At 42.3% G+C, this 19,444-nt stretch overlaps 1 protein-coding gene across 3 annotated transcripts in view; it reads left to right on the top strand.

Moving 5' to 3' along the window:
• Nucleotides 1-19,444, top strand: part of SPATA18 (spermatogenesis associated 18) — a 49,066-nt gene that overhangs the window by 621 nt on the left and 29,001 nt on the right. For all 3 annotated transcript variants that reach the window (XR_007517672.1, XM_049886255.1, XM_049886254.1), the window contains exons 2-4: nucleotides 12,457-12,562; nucleotides 12,696-12,811; nucleotides 17,495-17,598. Coding sequence is in view for 2 of the 3 variants with exons in the window: in XM_049886255.1 (XP_049742212.1) it covers nucleotides 12,457-12,562; nucleotides 12,696-12,811; nucleotides 17,495-17,598 (326 nt within the window). In the remaining variant the exon portion in view is untranslated. The remainder of the gene's footprint in view (nucleotides 1-12,456; nucleotides 12,563-12,695; nucleotides 12,812-17,494; nucleotides 17,599-19,444) is intronic.

The following is a 19,444-nucleotide window of genomic DNA, read 5'->3' as shown; positions in this document are numbered from 1 at the left end:
GATTTTTTTAGGGCTGGCGTGGGGTGGCTGCTTTGCAAAGCCCGGGCGGTTGTGATTCCTAAAGGGGATCGCGGCCTCCGACGCTGGTCGCCGGGACGCTACCTCAAGTGTCAGTCTGTGCGCTTTTCTCTCCGCTGGGCTGGGCGGGGCTGGAACTCCTCCGCTAGGAGAGAACGCGTTTGCCGGAGCGGTAACCAAGGACGCTGGCGGTCCTAGCAACAAGGCGCCCGGCAGTCCGTTTTGGGTCTGAGATCTAGTCCGCCGTTCATTCCCCACCTCCGTGTGTTCATTCCACGCCTTCCTGCTACACCCCTGCCCCTTCCTTTCTGCAAGTGTACCACTCTGAGGGTACCCAGGGGTTGCAGGTAAACCTCAGAGTGGATTTTTATAAAAATACATCCAAGTGTCAGTGAAACACACTTGTCAGCGTTGCGGGTTTCACATATGTACTGATTAGCGTGGAAAGTAAGGCAGTGTTTCAATACCAAGGCTGATTACGTCTGTAATAAACCAATATTCTGTCATCAAATTTCAAGTCCCATTAATCCCCACCCTCGCCTCTGCTCCCAGTAACCTCCTACACACTAAAAGTAGAATCTGAGTGTCAAATTTACTTTACATTCCATCCACCTTAAAAAGGAGGTTCCCATTCTTACATAGCAAATAAAGACGACAGGTGAAAGACCTATGGACTAGGAATCAGATCCTGCCTCCCTCCTTCTTGGTCTGGCTCCGCACAGGACCAGCTGTATGACCTTGGGCAATACATTTAACCTCTCTGGGTCTCAGTCACCTCCTTTGTAAAATGGGAGGGATTGGACTAGATGATATGGAAAGTTCCTTTTCAGATACCAGTTTTTTTAAAATCTAGATCAGCTTTGTTCTGAAATCCTACTGGAAGAACCCAGTGGTTAAGTGTTTGGCTGCTAACCAAAAAGTTGGCAGTTGGAATCTACCAGCTGCTTCTTGGAAACCGTATGGGGCAGTTCTGCTCTGATCTATAGGGTTGCTATAAGTCACAATCCACTCGACAGCAACAGTTTATTAGGAAGAGTGCAACTTTCTGGTGTCGTGAGTCCGGAGGGTTTCCTCTTCACCCTTTAATCTGGGTTCCTGAGGTGGAGAGGAGCTCAAGGACAGCTGCAGCTTTCTCCTCAGCCTTCACTTCTAGTGTTTAATGTGTACCCCCCAGCCCACCCCTTTTATACCATTAGCATTGACTCTTTCTTCCTCATCAAGATTGCAGGAAAATTAATGTCTTTATCACAAAAAAGACTGGGTCTTCCCACCATCCTTACCAACAGTTGCCATCCGATTCAGACTCATGGCAACTCCATGTCTGTCAGAGTATTACTGTGCTCCATAATGGCTGATTTTCCAGAAGTAGATCACCAGGCCTTTTTTCTGAGGTGCCTCTGGGTACACTCGAACCTCCAACTTTTCAGTTAGCAGTTGGGCACCTTAACCATTTGCACTGTCCAGGAACTCCTCATCACCCTTAAAACTTCATAATTACTACTCAGTCTCAGAAGACTGAGAACAACAAATGCTAATATATGCATTCACCCTTCTTAAAACTACCTCTCTACCCTGGGTCTTACATAAACTTTGAACTAAAAAAAATATATATATATATGTTCAAATGGTCACAGGATAACATTTAACAAAAATGACGCTAGCTTTTGATGGGACCAAATTTCAACGATAGTTTTAGAAAATACCAGTAAGTCTTGAGAAATGCCACAGTTTATTACACTTTTACTTTCAGTACCTGTGGTCCCTCTGTACTCACTGTCTTGTCTCCTCACCCTCTACAGTAGAGACTTCACTTTCCAAATCTTGTGGCCATTTCCCAGGCAACATCAATCTTCTTGAGCTCTTGGGCATTCTGTTGCTTTTGGCTATCTATCGACACCCCATTTCTCCTAAGGCTCTGATACTTTTTGTCTCTCTGCCCGACCCACCCTTCTCTTGTGACTGTTCTTCAAATTCAAGGGCCAGACTTTAGGAGTCTTCTCCTCAACCTCTACTCTTGTTTCGACTCTTACATGTATCCCGATGAATCTCAAATCTGTATTCAGGGCCTGATTTTTTCTTAGCTCTCATTTCTCCAATTGCCCCACTGGACATTTTCAGTTGTGAGTGCTGTTGTAATCTCAAAGTCAAATCAGTCTAAAATCGAACTCACCGTTTCCCACACCCAGCCACAGACCTCTTTTAATTGTCTTCCTGATAATATACTCTATATCCTTTTCATCAGCCTAGTCTATTGGTGCCAACTTCAAAATTCACATGGAATCTGAACACTTTATACCACCTCCACTGCTATCACCCTTGTCTACCTTCCTCCTAGATTATTTAAAAAAAAAAAAATCCAAAGTAATTCTTTTAATTGTAAAATTGGATCGAGTTACTCTCCTGCCAAAACCCTCTGCTTCCTTAGAATAAAAGCCAGAGTTTCTACAATGGTCTTCAAGATCCTACACAACTGTGCCCCTTTAACCTCTCTAACCTCATCTGTTACTCTGTCCATTACTTGCTCAGTCTGCTCCGGTAACACTGGCTTCCTTGCTCTTTCTAGAAGAATGCTGTCAATAGAACTTTCTATGACAATGGCCATGTTCTATATCTACTCTGTCCAATATGGTAGCTACTGAGCATTTGAAATGTGGCAAGTGCAACCACAGAACTGAGTTTTTAATTTTATTTAAGTTTAATTAATTAACATTGAAATAGTCACATATGGTTAGTGGCTGCTATACTGGACAGCATAGTTTTAGAGCATGCCAGACAAGCTCTTGCTTCAGGACACTTGCACTCATTGCACCCTCTGCCTGGGAAGGCTTTTCCTAGCTTCCTCACCTCCTTCAAGTCTTTGCTTAAATGTCATCCTTTCAGAGAGTCCCACCTTGACCATCCTATTTACAATCTCCTACCTTCATCCCTAAGGAGCCCTGAGTGGCACAATGGTTAAGAGCTTGTCTGCTAACCAGAAGGCCATCGGTTTGAACCCACCAGCCACTCGAAGGGAGAAAAGACCTGGCAATTTGCTACCATAAAGAAGGAAACCCTATGGGGCGGTTCTACTCTGCAAGACAGTATGGGGTTGCCATGAGTTGGCATCGGTGGCATACCAAACAATACCCTCATCCCTAGTACTCACTGTCTCCTTCCCTGCTCTATTTCTTCCCTAATACCCACACCTAATTTTTACTTACTCATCTATTTTTACTGTCAGCATTTCTCCACCCTCACCCCACTAGAATGTAAATTCCAGAGGGCAGGGATTTCTGTCTTGTTCTGCTCACTGCTGTATTCCTAGCACTTAGAACAAAGCTTGACACCTAGTAATTGCTCAACAAATATTGATTGAATGATTGCCACCACCTTTTCCCAGACACACAGTTTCTTTGATTCATGTATCTTCTTTAACCTTTATATCCAGTCTAGAATTTCAAATCCCCAAGATAGCTTCAGTCTTTATTATAATTGAAAATGGAAATTGCAGTTTCCAATTAGGGCCACAAGTGAGAGGATGCAAATGCTTTTGATTTACAATTAGTCTTGTTCTCTCTAAAAAGATGAGAAAATATATGCCATCTACTGTAAAAGTTAACTTAAATCTAAACTTATTATGTATCTTCTTATCTATTGTTTGGTTTCAACTGAATTGCTGAGAGCTTTCCTGTAATACTACAAGGTTCGTTTTATTAGTTCTAAGGACTTTCGACTTGAAACCATAAGAGGAAGACTATTCGTTGTAGCAAAATGAATTTGTAAAAATGTTGTGAAGAACTATTAAAAGCCGTAAATGATGTTTGCCACGGAAGGTTGATTTTACTCAACAGTCCTAGAATGGTTAACCTGCTGGCTGTGACTACATTGATTTAGTTCTAATTAATTCGAGTAGAATAAACTGGTTGCCTTTGAATGGACTCCAACGCGATGGCGACCCCATGTATGTTAGAATAGAACTGTGCTCCATAGGGTTTTCAGTGGCTGATTTTTCAGAAGTAGATTGCCAGGCCTTTCTTCCTAGTTCAAGTCTCTGGGTGGACTTGAACCTCCAGTCTTTCAGTTAGTAGCCTAGTGCTTAACCATATGTGCCACCCAGGAACTCCCTCCTGGGTCCTAAGCCCTCAGAAACACTCCTTGCTTGATTATTTTTAAATTTCCGAGAAGGGATATTTTCTAAAAACCCCTAGAGAAACAAATAATAAAATAGTAGCAGACATTGCTGGCTCAATTTCTTGCACTCAAGTGCAAGACCGTCCCAAGTTTTGATGAGGGCTTTCCCTTAAACCTTAGTTTTACTGGATGTAAGGGACAGCTTGGTTTGAACACATACTTTCAGAATTTGTTTTCTTCTTTTGTGGTTGAGACTGTGGGTGAAAGCACCATAGAGCATCCCCTCTTTTTCAACCAGGAATCAAGCCAATTATCAAGAGCTTAACAATCTAGTCAACAAATGATTATTAAGCTTCTACTCTGTATAAAACCCTGGATTAGGCACTCTGCCTTTATTGACAGTTTTTAGCTTTCTGCATTTATTCATTCAAAAAAATTTTTTTCAGAGCTTACTGTATGCCTATGTCTATGCTAGCTGCTGAGAATAGCTCTTGCTTTTCTAGAGGCGAGTTGTCGCCCTGACCTCTGGGTGGGGAGGAGGGTTCTGGGCCTCTTAAAGCTGAATTTCCAACTGGGGGAGATAGAGGAAACAGCATATTCCAAAAAAAAAAAAAAAAAAGCAGGGTGGCATGAAAAAGCTGTCATATTTGGGAGGGCCTGTGAATGGTTCAGGAGCCCTGGTGGCACAGTGGTTAAGAGCTCGGCTGCTAAGCAAGGGATCAGTAGTTCAAATCCACCAGCTGCTCCTTGGAAACCCTATGGGGCAGTTCCACTGTCCCATAGGGTTGCTATGAGTCGAAATTGACTCGGCAGCAACAGGTTTTGGGTTTTTGTGAATGGTTCAGTGCAGGGAGTGGAAGTGAGATTAGGTTGGGTGGTTAGGGCCAGATGGCGATGGGCCTTGGGAATGGTGTGTTAAGGAGTTTGGACTTTATCCTGAGTGCAAGGGGGAGAAACTAAAAGCATTATGCAGGGAAGAGACATGTTTGGATTACATTTTAGAAAGTTTACCTTAGCTGTGTCATGTTGAATTGTGGTATTGGCAAAGAGTATTGAATATACCAAAGAATACTAAAAGAATGAACAAATCTGTCTTGGAAGAAGTACAACCAGAAATGCTCCTTAGAAGCAAGTTTGGACATGTTGTCAGGAGGGATCAGTCTCTTTAGAAGGACATCATGCTTGGTAAAGTAGAGGGTCAGTAAAAAGAGGAAGACCCTCAATGAGATGGATTGACACGGTGGCTACAACAATGGGATCAAGCATAACAACGATTGTGCATATGGCACAGGACCGGGCAGTGTTTTCTTCTGTTGTACATAGGGTTGCTATGAGTCAGAACCCACTCGACAGTACCTGACAACAACAACAACAACAACATTAGCTGTAGCATAACCAGGAAACTGGAGAACAGACAAGGTTGGACCATACTTTAGCCAAAAGACTATGTCAACCTCTTGTAAGCTACTCTGGCACATTTGGTAAACAAAGTAAAAAACTTTGAGGTTTATGTAAGATCATGCTGCCCCAGATTCTTAAATTTATCAGGCAACATCCGTATGACTTTGTTGATCAACAAAGGGGTGTAAAGGGGTCAAATAACCTTCTTGGAGCTTGGTTATTTGCAGAACTGGATTCTGATCACCTAGTAACTCCACAGAGATGTTAAGATGTTAACATGTTGGCAATGCCTGGAGTAGTTCAACTCTGGCCAAAACTCTCCTCCCTCTGAGATGCTTTTGTGTGCCCTCAGGGCCCTGTGGAGTAGGGAGTTAACCTGGGTCACGTGCGCTGAGATTTTTTTTTTAAATGTATACTCTGTGTAGTTACAGTTGTTGTTGTTAGGTGTTGTTGAGTCAGTCCTGACTTGTAGCAACCCTATAGGTCAAAGTAGAATTGCCCCATAGGATATCCAAGGAGCGGCTGGTGGATTTGAATTGTCAGCCTTTTGGTTAGCAGCCGAGCTCTTAACCGCTGCGCCACCAGGGCTCCGTAGTTACAGTAGTAAATGGTATGAATTTTCTATACCCTTAAAATTCTATCCTTAACCTAGGATAAGATTGCATTTCTTAAGGTAAAATAATAGACGCCAGGACATTACAATCTCGAAGCTTTTGATTGCTCAGTATGCGAGTGGGCATGGTAGGAAGGACTGGTACTGCTTCCTCTTGCATTATTCTGCTCTTGTGTTACAGAAATTTGCACTAACAAGTGAAAACAACGTATTAAAACCAACACATAAAATGAGACCCTAAAGAGGTATCTCTTCTGTTTGTCTTAGGAAATCTTTGTGGCTGAAGTAAATGCTACCTCTATGCCAAAATATATCTGATTCCAAAGGGTTGTTGTAGTTGCTATGGTGTGTTCAAACAGACTCTCTGCCCACCTTCACTCCTCCTCCCTTCGTCAACGTACTTCTACATTCTTGAGGGTTTAATCTAACTAGTAAATTTATAGAGAATGATTTTCTTTATCTCTTTACTAGGCAGGCTATGCTGCAGTAATGAATTAAACCCAAATCTCAGTATCTTAACATAACAAGTTCTTTCTCATTCATGTAAAGTCTGACGGCAGCTCTCATTCAGCGAGTTGCTTCCAGGTGCCCTCTGTGGAGCAGCTATCTCATCACTTGAGCTTTAAGGGCTTAGCTGCAGAGGAAGACAGACAAAGAGCAAAGAATTTGTACTGCTCTTAAAATACACGTATCACTTCCACTCATTTTCCCTTGGCCAGAATTTGTTACACAGCACCTATCTAACTTTAAGGAGTCCCTGGGTGGTGGCAAAGGTTCAACGTTAAACTACTAGCTTAGAAGTTGGAACTCATGACAATGAAAGAAATTGACAAGTGATTAAGGGGAGTTGTTTTCTTTTTAAGAGAGAGACTACCAACTTTTTAAATTTGACTTTTCTTATTTTTATATTAATGTAAACAACATCATTGTTTTCTATTTAAGGAGAATAGGCAATGAGCTATGGAAAAAGGAAGTCTAATAGGAATTTTAATTAAGGGTCAAGATCCTTAATTAAAGGGTCAATCCAGTGGAGAAGACTCAAGGTAAGAATAGAATGATACGAATAAGAGAACCATTGGGTGGAGAGTTTTGGTTGATCAGGCTCTCATGAGGGGAAAGAGCCTGTTAATAAGGTGGAGAATGCTCAGAAGTAACAGGAAATGAAAGGGTCCAAAGGATTGGTGTTCACTCTGGATAGGCGCCCCAGGAGTACAAAGCAGAGCAGAATAGTGACTGGTGTGGAGAGAGTCACTCTAGCAGAGCAGAGGGGAAAACAGATTAGGAGCTTTGGTTTGGGCAAGTGAGTGGTGACATTGAGGGGATGGGAACAAGGCCACTATCCTGTTGCTTTCCTTACTCAAACTACTAAACTTCTTGAAAGAGTAGTCTGTCTTCATTGCCTTTGCTTCAACTCCCATTTGTTCCTCAACCCAGCGCAATCTGGAGATGCCTCAAGTTCTCTCCACACCATTCTGTTACAACTGCTCCTGTAATGATCACTAGAGGCCACCTGGTAGTAGGTCACATCTTTCTTTCTTTTTTTTTTTTTCCAGTTCTTATCTGCTTGATTTCTCTGCAGCAATACGGTCAAATTTTATGGTTTCAGCTACTTTCCAGATGCTGGTGACTCCCAAATCTGTCTCCAGCTTGGGCTTTCTCCAGAGCTCCTGACATGTGGCTGTTCCAAGACCCTTTTAACCCAGAGAATGGAACTGGTTATCACTTCTACAGTCTTGTTCTTCTACTGTGGCTCCTGGCTGGGCAACTGCATCACAATCCACCCTGCAGCCCAAGTCAGAGATCTGGGACTCCTTCTTTTCCATCTCTGTCACACCTCACGATGGGTTCATTAAGCCTTGAGGATTCAACCTTTTAAATCTTTCTCAAATCTCTCCTCTCCATAGAGATTTGTTGAGACCATAATGCATGAGCAAAGCCGAGAGTAAACCATTCTCTCCTGCTTCTTAAAACCATCTTTCTTTGGCTTCCTGATTCTTTGTCTTTCTTCCTGGTTGCCCTCTCACTTCTTGCTGCTCTTGTTTTAATGTTTTGTTTTTCATTCCTTGGCCCTTCATCCTCAGCCCACTTCTGGAACAGCAAGATTGCCTTCCACTCTGCCTTCAGCCCTCTCCCTATTCTACTCTACACTCTCTCTGATGACCTCATCTACACATACGATGTCTATTCTTTCCCATCTGCTGAAGACCTCCAAAGCCACACGTTCAATCCCATCTTTCTTCTGAGCTCCGACTTATTTTCCATTTGCTTTTGGGTATAGCATGTTTCAGAGCTCCGGCTCCAGTGCTGGAGGCTGCGGGAATGGGTTTAGGTCCCAGTTCAACCTTTGTCTCTTCCCAATTACTTAACCTAGCAGCAGTAGGAGCTTGGCTGACACAGGTGTGATTTGGGGCTGGGAAGGAGCTTTAATGGACCCTTCATGTCTGCACAGCCCTTAACATCTCTATGACAGACTGTTAGCAACCCTGTACCTCCCAACCAGACTCGCCCTCTAATCCAAACCGTATCTGATCTGCTCCTGCCAGAGTGATTTTTATAAAAAGCAAATCAAGTCTGACCATGTCATAGCCATGCTCCCCCATCTGCCCTGTTAAATCCTTTGATGATGAGGTAATAAAGCCTGAAATCTTGAATGTGGCAAATAAAGTACTTCATTATTTGATATCTGAACCTTGTACTCACTTTGCCCTGATATGCCTTGTTGCTTCTTGCCCTTGGTACTTGCTGTTCTTGCCTCTTGAAATGTCCTTCACCAGAGAGTTTTTGCTGCTTCTACAGCACACTGGAGCCCTGGTAGTGTAGTGGCTAAGAGCTACGGCTGCTAACCAAAAGTCTGGGAGTTCGAATCCACCAGCCACTCCTTGGAAACCCTATGGGGCAGTTCTACTCTGTCCTATAGGGTCGCTATAGGGTGGCTATGAGTTGGAACTGACTTGATGGCAACAGGTTTGACAGCACACTATCCGAACAGAACACTTAATACACTCTAAGGTAATTAGTCATTACCCACTGTTTCCCATTCTCTGTCCTACTTCCCCAGCACTGAGCTCATTGACAGCAGGCAGCTGTTTTTTTTTTTTTTTTTTCATGTAGCTTTGTTTCCAGGGCCACCGGAAATAAGAATTCAGTGTTTCCTGAATGAATGAATCTGGAGAATCTGTGCTTTGGAACTAAGAGACGGTATAGTTAATTCCTATCTTTGATGTATCTGTCTTGTGTTTAGTAGAACAATGTGACCTTGTTGCAATTTGAGTATCTGGTACAGTGCTTTGTGTTGGAAGTTTCAGCATGTTGTGACATTTCCTGGGAAAAGGAACTATGTGACACAGTATATCCTCTACTGTCATTTAAATTATGTACACTTTCTTGTTTGACAGACATTACTTTAGGCCCCCAATATGTACCAAGCATTGGGCAAGACATGGGAGCAGATAGCAATAATACTACAACAATATTGTACGTCTAATTACTGTGTGCCTCTTCTATGCTAGTCTTTGCACCTGAGTTAGCTCGTGAAACAGGTGCTAACCACATCCTACATAAGAGGAAACAAACACTTTTTTTGAGTTAATACATGGCAAAACCAGATTTGAACCAAGGGCTATCTCATGCCTAAGCCCCTTGCTTCTTTCAGTACTGCATACCACCTCATAAAAAAAAAAAAAAAACTCATAAGTATCAATTATTTTATGCCTTTTGCCTCTGAGGTGATACCCATACATTATTTTGACTTAATTCTCCTAATACCCTACAAGGCATTATTATCCTCATTTTACTAGAGAGGAAATGGGCTCAGAGAGGTTAAGTAACTTGTACAGGATCACACAGAACTGTGGCAAGTAGCTGAGCAAAGATAACTCACTCTTTCATCTAAAACACAATAAAATAAATTAAAAAAAAAAAAAAGATCGCTCACTCAGGGCTGCTTGACTCCCAAGCCCTTCTATCTACTTAGCACTTGGCATGATCTAGCCAGAGGGCAAAAGTCTGAGGATCGAAGTTCAACATGATAAGTGCCCCTGGGTGGTACAAATGATTAATACACTCAGCTGCTAACCTAAGGATTGGAGGTTTGAGTCCACCCAGAGGTGCCTCTGAAGAAAGGCCTGGAGATTTACGTCTGAAAAACCAGCCATTGAAAATTCCATAGAACGCAGTTCTACTCTGTCACACGTGGGGTTGCCATGAGTTGGAATCGGCTTGACGGCAACTGTTTTATTTTGTTTTGTTTTTTGGTGATAAGGGCAGGAATAAAACGGCAGGGGCAAAGGGCTACTGGTTCAGTGAGGAAGGAGTGCAGATGCCTGTTAAGGCTCTGGGTTTCCAAATGTTGGACCATATAAGCATTATGCTATTAAACTACTCATTCATTCATCAATGTTCGGACCCTTTAATTTGTTATGGATACTAGTGAGAATAGATACAAACATGAGAAAGGCAGTCCTTTGGCCTTTTTTGGGAGGAGGGGATAGAAGGGTGATGCATAGAAACAAATGGCTACAGCAGAGCAGTAAGCACCTACTATTTGCCAAGGATGGAGAGCAAATAGCTGTCCTCTCCATGGCAACAAGGCCATCCCATCCAGACCCCTTTCCAGGCCAGTCCTGCCAACCTCTCTGCTACACTGACCTACTTTTAGTCCTCGAGGATGCCAGACTTGTTTCTGCCTCAGAGCTTTTGCCCTTGCTGTTCCGCTGCAGCCAGCCCTTCCCCTAGTACTTTGCATTACTGAATCCTATCATCCAGGACTTAGCTCAAATATCACCTCCTCAGAGAAGCCTTCCCTGACTGCCCTCATGGTTCACTATCACATCATCCAGCTCTCCCTCTGCTCCCTGCACTAATCTGAAATCAGTGTAGTTCAGTAGTTAGGAACATCGGCTCTGGAACCAGGCCATGAGTTCAAATTTCAGGTGACATTTTCTAGCTGGGTAACCGTGGGCAAGTTACTTAATCTTTGTGTGCCTCAGTTTTCTCATCTGAAAATGGAGATGAGAATGCTAGTACTCCTATCTCATAGTGCTTTACATATATAAGCTCATTTCATCCTCATGTATTACATAAGGATTAATCCTCACATATATATAAGGATTAAATGAGTTTCTATATGTAAAGCACTGACAATACCTCGTGCACGTTATTGTTGTTGTTGTGTGCCCTTGAGTTGATTCCAACTCATAGCAACCGTCTAGGACAGAGTAGAACTGCCCCATAGGGTTTCCAAGGAGCGGCTGGTGGATTTGAACTCCTGACCTTTTGGTTAGCAGCCGAACTCTTAACCACTACGCCACTGGACTTACTATTTCACTGCAGGTTAACTGTCTACTTTCCTGTCTTCTCTAAGAGTCTGGAAGTTCCATAAATTCCTAGGCCCTGTCTTTTTTTGTCTGATTTTCCATTGTATTCTCAACCCAGCAATGCCTTATTACTGTTAACAAGTAGTATTCTTTATGCACATGTAATGTAAACATTGAACTTATGTAAAGAATGAGAACTAATAAAACAGATAAATTAGTATGTAGTGTATCGTATTACACAGTCCCTGGGTGGTATAAATGGCTAATGATCAACTACTAGCCAAAAAGTTTGTGGTTTGAACCCAGGCAGCGGCAGCTAGGAAGGCAATCCTGGTGTGCTTCTCAAAGTTCACAGCCATCAAAACCCTATGGCGTGCAGCTCTACTCTGCAACACATAGACTTGACAGCAACTTATTTCTTTATTTGGTTTGGTATTGTATTACAAAACGTCTATTCACTTAAAAAAAGAGTTTTTTGCAGAGTTCCACAGAGTAGGGAGTCAGGGTTGTTGCTATAACAAACAACTCCAAAATCTCAGTGGCTTAGCACACACACACTTTAGTTCTCAACAAACAGTTCAACGCAGGTGTTCAGTGAGTAGCCTTCCAATTCTTGTGGTCCCACCAACTTTATGTCCTCGGGCCCTCTGCTGGATTGTCTGCATTTAGCAGGCAGATGGGGAAAGACAAAGAGGAGACTGTCTCAAGAAGCTTTCTTCTAGGCCAGGCCTGGAAGTGGCACACCTCACTTCCCATCCCATTGACAGGAACTCAGTTACATGGCCACATGAACTCCTGGGAAAACAGGGAAGTAGTCTAGTGCTGTGCCCAGGAGGGCAGGGACCTAGGTTTTGGTGAACACATAGCAGGGTCTGCCACTGGGGGCATACTGGAGCCAGTCAGTCCTTGTAAGGCCCTTGCCTGTCTGCATTGGGTCATAAAAAAAAAAAACAATTTAGTGAAGGAATTGCTTTAATGCCTGCTATTTTGGCTTTGCAGGCAAACTCATGTGACCAAAATCTAAATATTTGCCTCGAACTCATTGAGCAAGTTGCCAAGCTGCAGGGACAACTCTTTGGAATCCTGTCTACAGCAGCCCAAGAGGGTGAGCATGGCCTGTGCTTTCGCATCTGGCTCTCTCCCTTCTTTTTTTCCCCCTTTCTTTTAGCCTCTGTGCTCTGTGACTCAGTTGGTGTGGTTGGATTTCTCCTGCTGACCTGATTTATGTATTCTTTTAGGAGGACATTATGCTGGTGTGGAAATAATCAAATCGCGCCTTTTGCCTTGGCTGGAGGCTTCTTTTACAGCTGCTTCCATGGGAAAGCCTGTTGACAGCACAGTCCCCTCTCTACAGGTATGATGTTAAGGGATAACCCTTGGCTTTCAGCATCCTAACCCGGCTCTGGGAACTCAAACACATGTAACATATGGCTTCTAACTAGTGAAGGACTCAACTCTAGTTGGGGAATTGGGGCACAGGTATGACTGGTGAGTTTCTGTATAATGTAGCATAATGGGTTGAGTTTGCTCTTAAGACAGCTGCATTCAGATCTCTGCTTTGCCTACTTATTAGTGGTGTGACTTCAGGCAAATCAGTGAGCCTCTGCCTCCTTAGCTGTAAAATGGACATGGTAGTGATCTACATCTGGGACACTGCTTGGCACACAATAGACACTAAATAGTAACTTCTAAGTGACAGATTAGTTACCCAGAAAATTAGAGCTTCAGAAAAAGCGTGCCAGAGTTGTATCCTTTCACCTTACTTATCCAATTTGTATGCTGAACAAATAAGGTGTGAAACCAGACGATATGAAGATTGCAGCATCAGGATTGGGAGAAAGCTCATTAACAACCTGTGACACGCAGGTGGTACAACCTTGCTTGCCAGAAATGAGGATGACTTGAAGTGCTTACTGATGAAGGTAAAAGACCACAGCCTTTGGTATGGATTATACTGGAACTCGAAGAAAATGAAAAATTTTACAACTGGACCCATAAACAACATCATGATAAATGGAGAAAAAAATTGAAGTTGTCAAGGATTTCATTCTGTTTGGATCCACAGTCAGTGCCCATGGAAGCAGCAGTCAAGAAATAAAGTGACATCTTTGCCTTTCAGAACTTTGAAGAGGTCTTTTACAGCAGATTTCCCCATAAGCATGTGAGAGCTGGACAATGAAAAAAAAAAAAAGAAGAATTGATGTATTTGAATTGTGGTGTTGGCGAAGAATATTGACTATGCCATGGACAATGAAAAATCAGTCTACGAAGAAATACAACCAGAATGCTCCTTAAAAGTGAGGGTGGTGAAACTCTGTCTTGCTTACTTTAGACACACCATCAAGAAAGACCAATAGCTAGAAAAGGCATCATATTGGTAAGTTAGAGGGTCAGTGAAAATAAGGGAAACCCTCGAAGAGATGGGTTGACATAATAGACACAACAATGGGCTCAAGCATATCAAAGACTCTGAAGATCCCATAGGACTGGGCAACGTTTCATTCTGTTGTATATAAGGTCACCAAGAGTAGAGCTGACTTGACAGCAGCTAACAACAATGACAACAACAACAAGGGCCTCAGTAGAGGATAGTATCCATATGCCTACAAAAAAGACACGTTAATAGGTCTATTATCCAAATTTATGGACCAAGCATTAATGTGTATTATTCAAATTTATACAGCAAACGTTAATGCCAAAGATGAAGAAGTTGAAGATTTTTACCAACTTCTGCAGTCTGAAATTGATCAAACATGCAATCAGGATGCATTGATAGTTATTGGTGATTGGAATGCAAAAGTGAGAAACAAAGAAGAAGGATTAGTAGTTGGAAAATATGGTCTTGGTGATAGAGATGATGCCAGATATCGCACGGTAGAATTTTGTAAGACCAATGACTTGTTCGTTGCAAATACCTTTCATCAATAAAATATACAGGAACTATACACGTGGACCCCGCCAAATGGAAAACACAGAAATGAAATCAAAGAGATGATAGAGAAGCTCAAAATCATCAGTCAGAACAAGGCCAAGGGCTGACTGTGGAACAAACAATCAATTGCTCATATTCCAGTTCACGTTCAGGCTGAGGAAAGTTTAAACAAGCCTCGGGAGCCACAGTATGACCTTGAGTATATCCCACCTGAATTTAGAGACCATCTCAAGAATAGATTTGATGCATTGAACACTAATGACCAAAGACCAGATGAGTTGTAGAATGACACCAAGGACATCATACATGAAGAAAGCAAGAGGTCATTAAAAAGACAGGAAAGAAATAAATGACTAAAATGGACGTCAGAAAAGACTCTGAAACTTGCTCTTGAACACAGAGTAGCTAAAGTGGATGGAAGAAATGGTGAAGTAAAAGAGCTGAACAGAAGATTTCAAAGGGTGGCTTGAGAAGACAAAGTAAATTGTTAGAAAGCTAAAAGGGAGGAACACGCTCAGCGTTCCTCAAGCTGAGGGAACTGAAGAAAAAATTCAAACCTCGAGTTGCAATTTTGAAGGATTCGATGGGCAAAATATGGAACAAAGCAGGAAGCATCAAAAGAAGATGGAAGCAATACACAGAATCACTGTACCAAAAAGAAGTGGTCGATGTTCAACCATCTCAGGAGGTAGCATGTGATCAAGAACCAGTGGTACTGAAGAAAGAAGGTCAAGCTGCACTGAAGGCATCGGTGAGAAACGAGCCTCCAGTAATTAACCATATACCAACTGAGATATTTTAACAAAAGAATGCAATGCTGGAAGCACCCACTTGTCTATGCCAAGAAATCTGGAAGACAGCTACCTGGTCAGCTGACTGGAAGAGATCCATATTTGTGCCCATTCCAAAGAAAGGTGACCCAACAGAATGTGGAAATTGTCAAACAATATCATTCATATCACATGGAAGTAAAATTTTGCTTAATATTAATTAAAAAATGGTTGTAGCAGGGTATCAACAGGGAACTGCTAGAAATTCAAGCCAGATTCAGAAGAGAGTGTGGAATGAGCGGTATCATTGCTGATGTCAGATGGATCATGGCTGAAAGCAGAGAGTACCAGAAAGATGTTTACCTGTGTTTTATTGACTATGCAAAGGCATTCAACTGTGTGGCTCCCAACAAAGTGTGGATAACATTGTGAAGAATGGGAATTCCAGAACACTTAATTGTGCTCGTGTGGAACCTGTACATAGACCAACTGAACAGAACAAGGGGATACTTTGTGGTTTAAAATCAGGAAAGATGTGTGTCAGGGTTGTATCCTTTCACCATACTTACTCAATCTGTATGCTGAGCAAATAGTCCAAGAAGCTGGACTATACGAAGAACAGGGCATCAGGATTGGAGGAAGACTCATTAATGACCTGCATTATGCAGATGACATAACCTTGCCTGCTGAAAGTGAAGAGGACTTGAAGCACTTACTGATGAAAATCAAAGACTACAGCCTTCAGTATGGGTTATACCTCAACATAAAACAAAAACCCTCATAACTGGACCAATGAGCCACATTATAATGAACAGAGAAAATATTGAAGTTGTCAAGGATTTCATTTTATTTGGATCCTACAAAAGACCTCTTTAAAGTGTTAAAAAGCAAAGATACCACTTTGAGGTCTAAGGTGCACCTGACCCAAGGCATGGTATTTTTAATCGCCTCACATGCATTCGAAAGCTGCACAATGAATAACAAAGACTGAAGAGGAACTGATGCCCTTGAATTATTGAAAGTACCGTGGATTGCCAGAAGAACAAACAAATCTGTCTTGGAAGAAGTACAGCCAGAATGCTCCTTAGAAGTGAAGATGGTGAGACTTCGACTCATGTACTTTGGACATGCTATCAGGAGAGACCAGTCCCTGGAGAAGGACATCATGCTTGGTAAAGTAGAGGGTCAGCAAAAAAGAGGAAGACCCTCAATGACATGGATTTACACAGTGGTTTCAACCAATGGACTGGGCAGCGTTTCATTCTGTTGTACACAGGGTCGTTATGAGTCAGAACTGACTTGACAACACCTAACAACAATATACAGTATTTGAAAAATTTCTACATGTCCAATCAATGACATTGATTACATTCCTGAAGTTGTGCACACATTCTCACCGTCCTCCTCCAAATTGTTCACCCACCATTGACTGAAACTCACTGCTCCCTAAGCTTCTCATCTTACATTGCAAGTTGCTGTTGTCAGTTTTAGCTCACTAGGTAATTCTTTAAAAGAGCACACCGCTCAAGGCTGACATACTAGTAATCTCACTTTTAAACATTTTTATGGATACATAAATTCCTTTCTAAAGTTGAAGCATTTAGAAAATGCTGTTCTAAGCAAGAGGGCCGTCTGAGATAGTGGTTGAAGGCTTCCTGGTTGGAGATCACGGGGAAGAATTCCAGTCTCTCTTGTGTGGCCCTGGGTAAATTATCTAACGTCTTATGTCTCAGTTTCCTCACATGCTGAATGGGGACAATGATTTTACTGACCTAATAGGGTCCTTGTGACAATTAGACATGATAAGCACTCGAGACAATTTGCACGGGGCCTAGCACATTAGTAAGTACTCAATGGATGTCAGCCATAATTAAGCAATATTTTTTCCTGAAGATTTTTGTATACTTCTCAGATTACCCCCCGACCCCAGTGGGTGTTATTGTGGGTAAAGAGATGTAAAATGATGTCTCAAAGTCTTTATGTGTGTGTGTAATTGAGATACAATTTGCACACAGTGAAATCCACGGGTTGATGAGTTTTGATACATGCGTATACCCATGTGACTTATGCCCTTATCAAGATAGAGAACATTTCCATCACTCCAGATCATTCCCCTCTGCCACTTCCCAGGCACCCCCTCTCACCCCCAGGGCAACCACTCTTCAGATTTTCATCACCATAGACTAATTTGCCAGGATCAGGATGTCATATAAATGGAGCCAGCACTATGTGTTCTTTTGTGCCTGGCTTCATTAGTTCAGCATAATATTTTTGCAGTTCATCCATGTTGTTTTCATGTATTCTGACTTTTTTTTTTTTTTTTTTTAAATTTCAGGACACATTTGATAAGGAGAGAAATTCTCTTTTTCGGGATCAGGACCTACAATTAGATTCTGAATTGGGCTCAATTCGTAATCAACCCAAACAGGTTCAAGACGAGTAAGAGGAATGCAAGTTATCTTTTTCCAAAAAGAATTATTTGCTCTCAATTAAGTTTGAAAAAGGAATAACGGCTTTTGTACAATGTGGACATTTGCAAATAAGTCATATGATTTTGTGTCTATGGGTGTGGGATGGAGTTGAGAGTCTATGTCTCTCAATTTGGGGACAGGATATCTATATTATGGTCCCCGAGACTGGAGTCCCCTCAGCTTCAGTCCTGGAGTACCTTCCTCTCCATAGGCCCATTATTGTTAGATGAGAGGAAAACAGAAAAAGACACAGAAAGGGAAGGGTGCAAGATCAGGTAAAGTGGAAAATTACAAGTAAGGGCAAAAGTAAAAGGGAGCCGGCTGCATTCATCTGCCAGTTGTACTCGTTGGGGTTGGTGGAGGCATATATGCCTGACTAAGTCAGAGTCTTAAAGAATGAACAACTCAAGATTTTGGAATAACTAGTAAGTATAAAAATACATTGTAAAAAAGTTAAGCGATGCTAAGCAAAAACATTTCTCAGATATATGCTATGTGCACAGCCAGGATGGGCTCAGGAATCCCTGCAAAGAACATTGCAGACTTTGGGTTTGTACTCGAGGAAGATAGACAGTTGTGTATGAAACTGTATTCAGCATACCTAACAAACACCCGTCAATGAGGTGTTTCTCCTACTACCGCTTTGCTCCGTGGCTGACGTGTTTGCAATAGCAAGGAATCCTATTTTTAACTAGTTAAGGCTGCTGATGGCATAGTCTCTGACCCTGCCTTTTTCTCTGGTGAGATTTCCTTCTTTATACCCTAAGGGAAAAAACCCCTACTGATTTAATTTTGTCATTCAGTAATTCAAGCCTCCCTCTCAATATAAACATGAAAGTGAAAAATTACCTTGTATTCCAATCCTGTTAACATTTTGGTATATGTTACTCTGTATACATGTTTGTATGCATGTGCGTGCACACATGTGTGCACACACACGCACCCTTCCACGCATACCTACTCATTTTTGCAATTGAAATCATAGTGAGCCGTTTTATAGCGGTAGCAATCAAAATTTACAAATGTGCAAAAACCATGATTTCCCTAAATTTCTACAACTTATTTCAGTTAATGTCAACTGATGATGATGGAGTGAGGGGGATCTTAAATTTGCAGTTTTAAGGTAACTCAGGATTTGCTGGTTTATTGTAGTCCCTTTTGTGCAAATATTCAGTTAATTCCAAGTTCAAGCTGCCTGTTAAGGGCCGGCTCTGCCCCCTCAAGGGATCTCTTCCTTTCTCCTTTTTAGATTGGCATCTAGGGGCAGAGGGACGCTTGCATGCTTTCCTGGTGCTGGAGGAGAGAAGCTTGTGGTCCTGTACTGCCTTGTGGGCTCTGGCTGGCCTTGATTCCCTCTGGGCACTAGTGTCTTGAGCGGATGGATGCTGAGTTGTGGCTGGTCAGAGTTAGGTCTCCTGGGGCATTAGCAGGCAATCACTGCTGATGACCAGGCCCCTCCTTTTGCCCCTGGTGGTGAGTCAGTGCTTCAAGACTCCAGGCTCTGCCTGGTTCAGCACCAGTGAATGCCAGGGTTTCCCACTTCCCCATCTTGCTACTAAAGGTCCTGGGTGGCATAATGTTTTGCTTTCAACTACTAACCTAAAAGTTGGCAGTTCGGACCCACCCAGAAGTGCCACAGAAGAAAGGCCTGGTGATCTGCTTCCATAAAAAGATTACATCCAAGAAAACCCTATTCCATAACACACAGGATTGCCATGAGTCAGAGCTGACTTGATAGCGATGGGTTTTGCTTTGTTTTTTGGTTTTCTTGCTTCTGCGGTTCTGTTGTTACCCATGAGAGGCATCATGGACTG

Source organism: Elephas maximus, chromosome 5 (genome assembly GCF_024166365.1).
Source record: "Elephas maximus indicus isolate mEleMax1 chromosome 5, mEleMax1 primary haplotype, whole genome shotgun sequence".
Lineage (NCBI taxonomy): Eukaryota > Metazoa > Chordata > Mammalia > Proboscidea > Elephantidae > Elephas > Elephas maximus.
Note: the sequence above shows the minus strand (reverse complement) of the source record. Positions and strands in the feature narration are given on the sequence as shown.